Here is an 11,007-nt window from a genome sequence, read left to right as displayed (position 1 = left end):
ACTGCCACAAATAAATGTGTACAACTCGATTTGGCCCCACCTTGCATAAACACATCGTCCGGGGGCTGTAGCTTGTCATTACAACTATGTACAGTAGATGGCATTGTAACACCAGAGCAGGGATTAGTGTTGCCAACTTAACGACTTTGTCACTGTATTTAGAAAGTATTTAGACTTCTCTAGGTTATCTTTTTAAGAAAAAAAGACTAGCGACAAATCTTGCAACCTTTTCTGATCTTTTTGGGCACAAGGGTTGCTCAATATAGACCAGGGGTGTCCAAACTTTTTCCATTGAGGGCCGCACACGGAAAAATTAAAGCATGCGGGGGTCATTTTGATATTTTTCATTTTCAAACCATAACAAAATATATGGATTTTAAAAAAAATGTTTTTACCTTTAGGTCAGGGGTCGGCAACCCGCGGCTCCGGAGCTGCATGCGGCTCTTTGACCACTCTGATGCGGCTCAGCTGCATACTTGCCGACCCTCCCGGTTTTCCCAGTATACTTAACGACCCCCCCGATTTTCCCAGGAGACTGTCTCTCCTAGAAATCTCCCAGGGCAAATATTATCCTATTTTCACTCTAATGACTTAATCAAGGGCGTGCCCTAATGGCACTGCATTAATTGTCCTCTATAACATTTACAAACAGCATGACAGCTCGCCCACATGTTATGTTGCTTTTACTTGCACACGTAGGAGACAGCAAAGCATACTTGTTCAACAGCCACACAGCTTACACTGACGGTAGTTGTACAAAAACAACTTTAACACTGTTACGTTACAAATATGCGCCACACTGTGAACCCACACCAAAAAAGAATGACAAAAACATTTCTGGAGAACATCCGCACCGTAACACAACACAACAAATACCCAGAATCCCATGCAGCCCTAACTCTTCCGGTCTACATTATACACCCCCGCTACCACCAAACCCCCCCACACATCAACCCCCCCCCCCCCTCTGTGCGTCGGTTGAGCGGAAGAGTTAGTGCTGCATGGGATTCTAGGTATTTGTTGTGTTGTGTTTATGTTGTGTTACAGTGCAGATGTTCTCCAGAAATGTGTTTGTCATTCTTTTTTGGTGTGGGTTCAAAGTGTGGCGCATATTTGTAACGTAACAGTGTTAAAGTTGTTTTTGTACGACTACCGTCAGTGTAAGCTGTGTGGCTGTTGAACAAGTATGCCTTGCTGTCACTTACGTGGGCAAGCAAAAGCTGCATTCTACATGTGGTCAAGCAGGTACGCTGTTTGGGCAGGCTGTAGAGGGAGCTAAAAGCAGTGCCAGCACGTCCTGAAATTCGGGAGTCTCCCGGAAAATTGAGAGGGTTGACAAGAAAGACGCTATCAAGCGTCATTCAAGTAAAAGTCGCGGGCCGCACTAACATCAAATTTCCATATTAAAGTGCGTGCCGGTGCGTGTGTCAGAGACCCCTGGTTAACATAGCGCAAAGCAATTTAAGCTTTGTATGCGGTGTTTTTCATTTTAAATTTTAAAAATTATTTTTGCGGCTCCCATTGTTTTCTTTAATTTGTGAAACTTTCCAAAATGGCTCTTTGAGTGGTAAAGGTTGCCGACCCCTGCTTTAGGTCTTCCGGGGACCATAAAGGGTCTAAGTCATTAAAATGTTAAAAACAAGTCAAATTATTATTATTTTTATTTATTTAACGCTTACAGTAAATCTCTTCAGTATATCAACTTCAGGTTGATATAAAGTAAAAAATAAAAATAAAAAAGGTTTTATGCCTTTTCTGTCAAAGAAAACTTTTTTTTTTTTTTAAATAAAACTGAAATATGCAGTATTTCCCCCCACCGCCCAAAACATTCAGAAAGCAAAGTTTGATGTGAAGTAATAAGAGCCTTAAAAAGATCAATAATGCAGGGCACCATTGATTTTAATTCATTATTATTTTTGAGTAATCACAGTGAAAAGATCAATAATCCCATTAAATATATTTGGGATCCAAAAGGTGCCCCACTCATACAAAGTGATACATTTTTATTATTATTTTTTTTACTTTCAACACTTAAGTTACAAGATCAACTTCAGATATATCTGTTGATTTTACGTTTGAACTATTATTTTGTTTGTTTTATGCTCTTTAGTCAAAGAAAACGATGTTTTTGTATGGCAACCACACAATATTTTCCACATAAAACATTTTAAAGTGAAATATTTGAAATAATTGGCGCCTTGAATAGGTCAATAATTCATTATAACATTTGATTTTTTTATTTTTTTTTGAGCAATGGCAAAAAAAGACAAATAAAGATAGACAAAAGAAAAAAAGAGCAGCCTACATGGCAGCTTTGTGTCAACATTGCAACGTTTTCTAGTTAGATTTCACCTCATTCCACTTTTTTTAATGTTTTTTAAATTTTTGCAATAGCATTTCCAGAATGTGTGGTGGGCCGGTAAACAATCAGCTGCGGGCCGCTAATGGCCCCCGGGCCGCATTTTGGACACCCCTGATATAGACTATCTACAATGTATATGATATGAACTCGTCCGACAATACAGGTTTTATCTATCGTGATAATGCATGTTGTCACATTCTAGATGTGTCACGCAAATTTGTCGACAAGCGGCAACGAACCCATCCTTAACGCAACTTAGCATCCTCGCCTGCGAGCATGGCTACTACAGTGCTTCTAAATTACCGTATTTTCCGGACTATAAGGCGCACTTAAAATCCTTTCATTTTCTCAAAACTCGACAGTGCGCCTTATAACCCGGTGCGCCTAATGTGCGGAATAATTTTGCTCGCGCTTACTGACCTTGAAGCTATTTTATTTGGTACATGGTGAGATGATAAGTGTCACCAGTAGATGGCAGTCACACATAAGAGATACGTGTAGACTGCAATAAGACTCAACACCAACAAAATCTATCAAAAGGTTTTAGTACGACTTTGGTAAGCTATGAAGCTGCACCGCTTGATGGATTGTACGGTGCGTCAACATACAAGTATTATTATGGTGTGTGTATAAGGTAAGACATTATCTGGCGTTTTGTTGCAATATTATGCAAAAGCAACTTTTCTTACCTTCTGGTACCTGTTGATCTGTATTTGGGATCTGCATATGTCCTGAAAATTTGCGCGCGTTCGTCTTTGTAGTCCGCGAGACACCGTAGTCGATAAGCTTCTTCCTTTTCTCTATCTTCTTGTTTAAAATCTTTAGTTATTAGAGAGTTCCGGTTGGATGGCTTTTACCGGACACATTTCCGGTGTTGTAATGGGCACACCTGATTTAGGCCCATCCCTATTTGACACTTTTAGAGACTAACATGAAAGCATGCATCGTTCTTCTCAACGAGCAGCGGGTCCTGCTGTGCCCTGTTGTCCCCCGCCTTTATAGAAGAACAGGTTTTAACAGGATTGTGGCATAAAAAAAAAAACAATAAGAAAGGTAGATAACGGTCATGTGGGAAACGCTGGTATGTCTAACTTTTGCTTAAAATTAATGCTACATTTCACCAAAAAAAGTCAAAATTAAGTAGTTTTTTTTAAATCAATGACAGAAGTATTATATATTCGTTGCCCTATGGTAAAAGTTGTTGTTTTCGTTTAGCTTAGAAGTAATATACTTGCTCGAAGACACTGCTCGTACTAGATTTAACCGGACTAAAGTTGTAAATGAGGGCTTGGTCCTCCTCATCCGCTGACACAAAGCTGTGAAAACTCTTCCTGGCTGCAAGTAAAAAAAAAAGAGTTTTTGTTTTTGAGTTTTTTTAAGTAAACGCATGAAATAGATATATTAGCAATACAGCTTCTGTCCTACCTTCGCCCACAAAGAACTCGGCCATGAAGAAGGTGACCTGGACGGCGGAGGGGCCGTGTGCAAAGTGAGGCTTCCTCCACTCGAATGCGTTCTTCTCCGGGTGCCACTGGGTTCCGTAAATTGGGAAATCAGTCGCTAAACAGTAAAAAAAAAAAAAAAAAAAAAAAAAAGATTAAAAAGAAGTTTCTGGGCTGGAAAGGACAGAAGGAAGAGGTTTATTGATACCTTCAAATGTGGACAAAAACTCTGTTTTTCCATCTGTGTTTGTGGAGAGAATTTTGTAAAACGACTTCAGCGCTTGGGTGGTGTTGTACGCCTTGAAGGGAAAACAAACATGACCACTCAGCTGTGTATTTCAACACCCGGTCATACAGGTTCTATTGACTTTGATTATGTATAATTTGATAGAGGTAATGTACCATATTACTTAACCGTCGAAACAGGTTGCCGTTGCAATTAAAGTCAACTCAAGTTGGTTTTAATTTGAAACAGACCCAAGTACTTTGTAATTATTGTAATAAAGCTGCAACACAGATGGTTGCAGTGAAAGGAGTGAGGCTAGTAAAGCTAACGCAATCAATGTTGATATGCTGATTGATTGATTGATTGATTGAGACTTTTGTTAGTAGGTTGCATAGTGAAGTACATATTCCGTACAATTGACTACTAAATCAATCAATCAATCAATGTTTATTTATATAGCCCTAAATCACAAGTGTCTCAAAGGGCTGTACAAGCCACAACGACATCCTCGGTACAGAGCCCACATACGGGCAAGGAAAACTCACCCCAGTGGGACGTCAATGTGAATGACTATGAGAAACCTTGGAGAGGACCGCATATGTTACCTTAACATAGTCCGAGGTCACATTGTTATGGGAGACACACTGCATCCTGTCAGTAAGATAAGAGTTAAACCAAGACAAGGCTAAGTCTGACATACCAATACGCGTTTTGATACGCTCTAATAAAATATTATAAACAACAGTATCGAAAGCGGCGCTAAGATCAAGAAGCAGCAACATAGATGACGCATCAGAATCCATCGTTAGCAATAGATCATTAGTCATTTTTGCGAGGGCTGTCTCCGTAGAGTGATTTGCCCTGAAACCGGATTGAAAAGGTTCACAGAGATTGTTAGACACTAAGTGTTCATTTAGCTGCTGTGCAACAATTTTTTCGAGGATTTTCGAGATAAACGGAAGGTGGGACACCGGCCGGTAGTTCACCATGAGGTCAGGATCGAGGTTAGGTCTTTTGAGTAGAGGATGAATAACCGCTTTTTGGAATGCTAGGGGAACAGTACCAGTGGAAAGTGATAAGTTTATAATATTTAACACTGATGGACCTAATAAAACAAAAAGCTCCTTGATAAGTTTCCCAGGAATTGGGTCAAGTAAACATGTTGTTTGTTTTGTCCCATTTACACATTTTAACAATTCCTCCAATGTTATTTCATCAAAGAGGGAGAAACTATTTTGGAGGGCAGTGTCCGTCGTATATACAGTCGTATCTGTGTTAATAGAACCCAGTTGTGGCTGAGATGCATTGTCTTTAATCTCTTTTCTAATGACTTCAATTTTCTTATTAAAGAAATTCATAAAGTCATCTGCTGAGTGGGTGGAGCTACTGGGAGGAGTCCCTTGTTGGGTTAGCGATGCTACTGTACTAAACAAAAATTTAGGATCATTTTTGTTGAGGTGGATGAGATTTGAGTAATATTTAGCTTTAGCTGAGGTAAGCATGCGTTTATAAGTTATTAAACTATCACTCCATGCTTGATGGAAAACCTCAAGTTTAGTCGCACGCCATTTGCGTTCCAGCTTTCTACATGATAATTTCTGGGCTTTAGTTTCTTCTGTAAACCATGGGGTACGCCTTTTAGGGGCCCTTTTTAGCTTTAGCGGTGCTACACTATCAATGGTGTCGCGCAGGGCGTCGTTAAAGTTGTTAGTGAGGTTATCAATAGAGCCCACATAATTTGGGAATGGTGCCATTACAGAAGGCAGTAGGTCAGTAAGAGTCGTCGTTGTGGCAGCATTAATGTTGCGGCTGCTATAGTAGTTATTATTATTATTATTAGTTTGTTGACAATGAGTCAGAACTTCGAATTTTATAAGGTAATGATCGGACATTACTTTAGTGTACGGGAGTATCGTAACTTTGGAGGTGGTGACACCCCTGACGAGCACTAGATCTATCGTATTACCGTTGCGATGCGTGGGTTCATTTATTATTTGTGGAAGACCACAGCTATCAATTATAGTCTGGAGCGCCACGCATGGAGGGTCCGATGGGGTATTCATATGGATGTTAAAGTCTCCCATTATGATTATATTGTCGGCGTGCGTCACTAGATCAGCAACAAACTCTGAAAATTCATTGATAAAGTCCGAATAGGGCCCTGGGGGGCGGTAGATGACAGCCAGGTGCAGAGGCAGCGGTGTGACAAACCTCACAGTAAGCACCTCAAACGAGTTATATTTATTATTTAGGTCCGAGGTAAGGCTAAAGTTTTTGTTGTATATTAGTGCAACACCCCCACCCCTTTTAATGGGACGGGCAATATGCGTTCCCGTATAGCCAGGAGGAGACGCCTCACCCAGCGCAAAAAATTTGTCTGGTTTGAGCCAGGTCTCGGCTAGACCAACGACATCAAGATTGTTGTCTCTAATGACTTCATTAACTAATAACGTTTTGGAAGACAATGACCTTATGTTTAAAAAGCCCATATTATAGGTGGTGGGCTGTTTTGAGGAGTTTTTGTTAAAAGTATCCGTAGTAGCAATATTAATAATGTTACGTTTATTATGCGTAGTGCACTTTGAATAATTTTGACCATATCTAGGAATTGATATGACAGGAATTTTTAGATTGTTTGCCACCTCAGTAAAATGCATGTCCATCTCTGACGCAGAAAAAACATTATGTGAGTTGTATATTATTCTAAGAGAATTGCTATGTGTGCAGGGATTCTCCAGCCTGGCGCTGGCTAGTTTTAGCTTAACAGACTCCTTATTAGCGCTTCTTTGTGGATTAGCATTTAGCTTTTTCGTTAGCCCCGCTAACAACAACAACAAATGGTAACACCCGAATAAGTTTTTCAACTTGTTTAAGTCGGGGTCCACTTAAATTGATTCATGATACAGATATATACTATCATATATACTATCATCATAATACAGTCATCACACAAGATAATCACATTGAATTATTTACATTATTTACAATCAAGGGTGGGGGGGGGGTAGGATATGGGCAGCAAGTAGTGGACATAGAGAGAGAGAGAGGGAGAGAGTGAATTATTTACATTATTTACAATCAGGGGTGTGGAGGGGGGGGTAGGATATGGACAGCAAGTAGTGGACATAGAGAGAGAGAGAGAGAGAGAGAGAGAGAGAGAGAGAGAGAGAGAGAGAGAGAGAGAGATCAGAAGGCATAAGAAAAAGTATCTGCATTTGATTATTAGCAATCCGGGGAGGGTGTTAGTTTAGGGTTGTAGCTGCCTGGAGGTGAACTTTTATTGCGGTTTTGAAGGAGGATAGAGATGCCCTTTCTTTTATACCTGTTTGGAGCGCATTCCACATTGATGTGGCAAAGAAAGAGAATGAGTTAAGACCTTTGTTAGTTCGGAATCTGGGTTTAACGTGGTTAGTGGAGCTCCCCCTGGTGTTGTGGTTATGGCGGTCATTTACGTTAAGGAAGTAGTTTGACATGTACTTAGGTATCAGGGAGGTGTAGTGGATTTTATAGACTAGGCTCAGTGCAAGTTGTTTAACTCTGTCCTCCACCTTGAGCCATCCCACTTTAGAGAAGTGGGTAGGAGTGAGGTGGGATCTGGGGTGGAGGTCTAGAAGTAACCTGACTAGCTTGTTCTGAGATGTTTGGAGTTTAGATTTGAGGGTTTTGGAGGTGCTAGGGTACCAGGAGGTGCATGCGTAATCAAAAAAGGGTTGAACGAGAGTTCCCGCCAGAATCCTCATGGTGCTTTTGTTGACCAGAGAGGAGATTCTGTAGAGAAATCTCGTTCGATGGTTAACCTTTCTGATTACCTTGGTTGCCATTTTATCACAGGAAAGGTTAGCCTTTAGAATGGAACCTAGGTAGGTGACCTAATTTTTCCTGGTGATAATGTCACCCACTTTTATAGTGAAGTCATTGACTTTCTTAAGGTTGATGTGGGACCCAAACAGGATGGATTCCGTTTTACCCAAGTGTATGGATAGCTTGTTGTCAGCGAACCAGGTGCAAGTTCTACAGAGCTCAGCACTGAGGATTTTCTCCACCTCATATATGCTCATATATCTCTTAACTAAAGGCTGGTACAAAAATATTTTTGAAATCTTCAAAGACTTTTTTTTAATCTGTTACAGACTCTACACCTAAAAATAAAACAAATCTGGCATTGAGCAGTGTTGATCGTTAGTGTGCGGTGTGTTACAATAACGCAATAAACGGGCCAAACTCTAATCTTCCAATATGGTGATCTAATAAAATGGAAAGAGAAAAAACATTGCATCAAACCACCAGAAAAACAGGTAGTAATTTTGTGGTAAAAGTCATGAAAAAAAGGTGTGGTTTTCAGTTTTATAGCATTTGATGGATAAAAACCATCGGTAAGTTTTCTAGCATTTTTACAGAATTTCTATGTCAGAAATGCCTTCCAAAGCATCCTAAAAATGGAAAATATTTCAACCCTCAAACCCAGCTGCTATTTTTCGATTCCTCTATTTGTTTTTTTACCCTTACTGGGATTCTTGGTTTTCATTTAACACCGACAGACACTGAAAAGGTGTGTTACTGTTTGTGCCATGGCACCATCTTTTGGATGAATTCGCTCAATGCAGGCGTTGCGTGTTGAAAATGCATTTCCTGCTTCATCCTTTGAAACGGAAGTACAACCGTCCATAGCGTTTCTGCTCAAAAGGATTCTTCATTCACCACTCCAAGCAATGTTGGTAAGTTTTACAATATATAACGAGAACAATTCACACTTACTAAACCATGTGTGATATCTGTAAGAGTGTTTGTATGCATATTTTTACGTGCTATCGTAATGTAATCCAGCTAGCGTTTTTAGCATTAGCGAATATGCGAACAAGTTTACAAGTGTCTGTGTTAGTATTATTACCTTACAATGGCATTCTTTTTGTATTGTTTTAGTTTCATACATTTACCAAAACACAGTGAAGTTATTGAATCTGTTAAGCTGATTCCACAGCTTGTGGGTCCATGATGATGACTTTTGTTTTGTTTTGTTTGATCAGCCGTTTTACTGCCGTGTTACAGACACCGTTTGACAACATTTACGGTATGTAAACAAACATTTACAAAATCATATGTACCGGTATATGTCTGCGGCTTAATAGTGTGGTGCTGCTAACATACAGTATGTAAAAAAAAAAAGTTTTCTAAAATTTGGTAGGTGTGGCCTAATTACTGGTGCGCTCTATAGTCCGGAAAAGACGGTACTTTGGGACAAATGATGATCCAGAACCTTAGTCTAGCTATAATGAAAACAAAACCATCATGTAGAACAAGAAATACAAAATGCAAATTCAAACAGTTACAATCTTCGCTCTCACAAGGACGCCGACTGATGGGATGTTTATATCTTTCAGCACAAGACCTGGGTTCACCCTTTAGATGAAGAATTCTCACTCCTCAGGTCAATATTGCTGGCATTAAACGAGCATTTTGCTGCATCTTCTAAGCGATGTTTTCGGATCTAAATTAAATATCAAAGTTGACCAACTTCCCGCCTTATAGCCAAAACCTTCTACTATACAGGTGTGAAGCATGATTTATAATCTAGCATTACCTTTTACAAACTCAGTGACGATTCGGTAGCAGTTTAGTAGCTATCTTACTTCTATGTAAGCAAAGCGCTGTGTTACTAAAAGTGGTTCCTCTGAGTTAACTCCTAAAATAAGAATGTAGCTAATTAATATGCAGGTCACAGCATGTAAATTCAGCATTTTTAGCATTTTTTTTTTTTTGAGGGCTTTATATGTTTCACATACAACTCCAATAGCTACATTGTTAGCCACCTCTTGCTAGCAATTTTTTTTACTATTTAGAAGGCATAGAAAAGAGAACGATGTGTGTTCTTGTCTGTCATATGGATTGTAAATGATGGGCAAAAATCTATTTTATTTATTTCACTTTATTACCCTGAATAAATGAGTATTATGAATGTTTAGCTGTGGTTCGTATAACAAGGTAATTGGAATTACGGGTCTATTATTGAAAAAAAGCAACTTTGTTTTTCTAAAACGGACATTTAGTATTAATATTAAACATAACTATCGTTAACTTTGCAAGTAATCAATCATTAAAATTACTAGCAAGATAAAAACTAAGAAAATCTTGAGACAAAAAACCTCCACTCTTTTTCCACATGTATTTTTTGCGTCTAACTATTTTGGTGAGACGACCAACGACTGTACCTTCACGGCCAAACTCCAGCGGTGAGAGTTCTCAGTCAGATTCTCCAACGCCAAAGACTCCATGAGTTTAGCCGGGAAGCCTTGGAACATTCTGCTGTCTTTGGCCTCTAGAAATTACATCATAGTACTTTAGGAAAAATAATTATTTGCATTAGTATGTGTCAAATAATTTGTATTTGATCCCCTGTTGATGTTGTACGTGCACCCCTCCCCACAAGGATATGAACAGTTCAGAATTTTAATGGTAGTTTTATTGTAACTGAGTAAGGCAGAATGTAAAAATATGTATATATATAAAATGAACTGGAGGTGAAAAATTGCGATTACGTTGTCCTCGTTAATTACATTGATATTTAGTGCGTTATGTTTTTCAAATTGGTGTTTGTTTTTTTTTAATATTTAACTTCTGTAGACCAGCCCTTATCTTGTGCTTGACTGAGACACCACACTAACTAAAAAAAGAATATATATACATACATACATACATATATATATATACTGTATATATATATATATATATACAGTGTATATATATATATACTGTATATATATATATATATATATATACAGTATATATATATATATATATATATATATATATATATATAAATATACAGTATATATATATATATATATATATATATATATATATATATATATATATATATATATATATATATATATATATATATATATATATATATATACACAGTATATATATATACAGTGCCCTCCAAAAGTATTGGAACGGTGAGTCCAATTTGTTTATTT

At 38.4% G+C, this 11,007-nt stretch overlaps 1 protein-coding gene across 1 annotated transcript in view; it reads right to left on the bottom strand.

The window, feature by feature from the left end:
* Window positions 1–1,175: 1,175 nt before the first annotated feature.
* LOC133630357 (gamma-glutamyl hydrolase-like) overlaps window positions 1,176–11,007 on the bottom strand; it is a 22,094-nt gene continuing 12,262 nt past the window's right edge. Inside the window, exons 6-9 of the mRNA XM_062021927.1 lie at window positions 10,237–10,343; window positions 4,013–4,103; window positions 3,788–3,922; window positions 1,176–3,697 (exon numbers count right to left, since the gene is read on the bottom strand). Of these exons, the coding sequence (XP_061877911.1) occupies window positions 3,579–3,697; window positions 3,788–3,922; window positions 4,013–4,103; window positions 10,237–10,343 (452 nt within the window). The 3' untranslated portion in view covers window positions 1,176–3,578. The remainder of the gene's footprint in view (window positions 3,698–3,787; window positions 3,923–4,012; window positions 4,104–10,236; window positions 10,344–11,007) is intronic.

Source organism: Entelurus aequoreus, linkage group LG15 (genome assembly GCF_033978785.1).
Source record: "Entelurus aequoreus isolate RoL-2023_Sb linkage group LG15, RoL_Eaeq_v1.1, whole genome shotgun sequence".
Classification (NCBI taxonomy): Eukaryota; Metazoa; Chordata; class Actinopteri; order Syngnathiformes; family Syngnathidae; genus Entelurus; species Entelurus aequoreus.
Note: the sequence above shows the minus strand (reverse complement) of the source record. Positions and strands in the feature narration are given on the sequence as shown.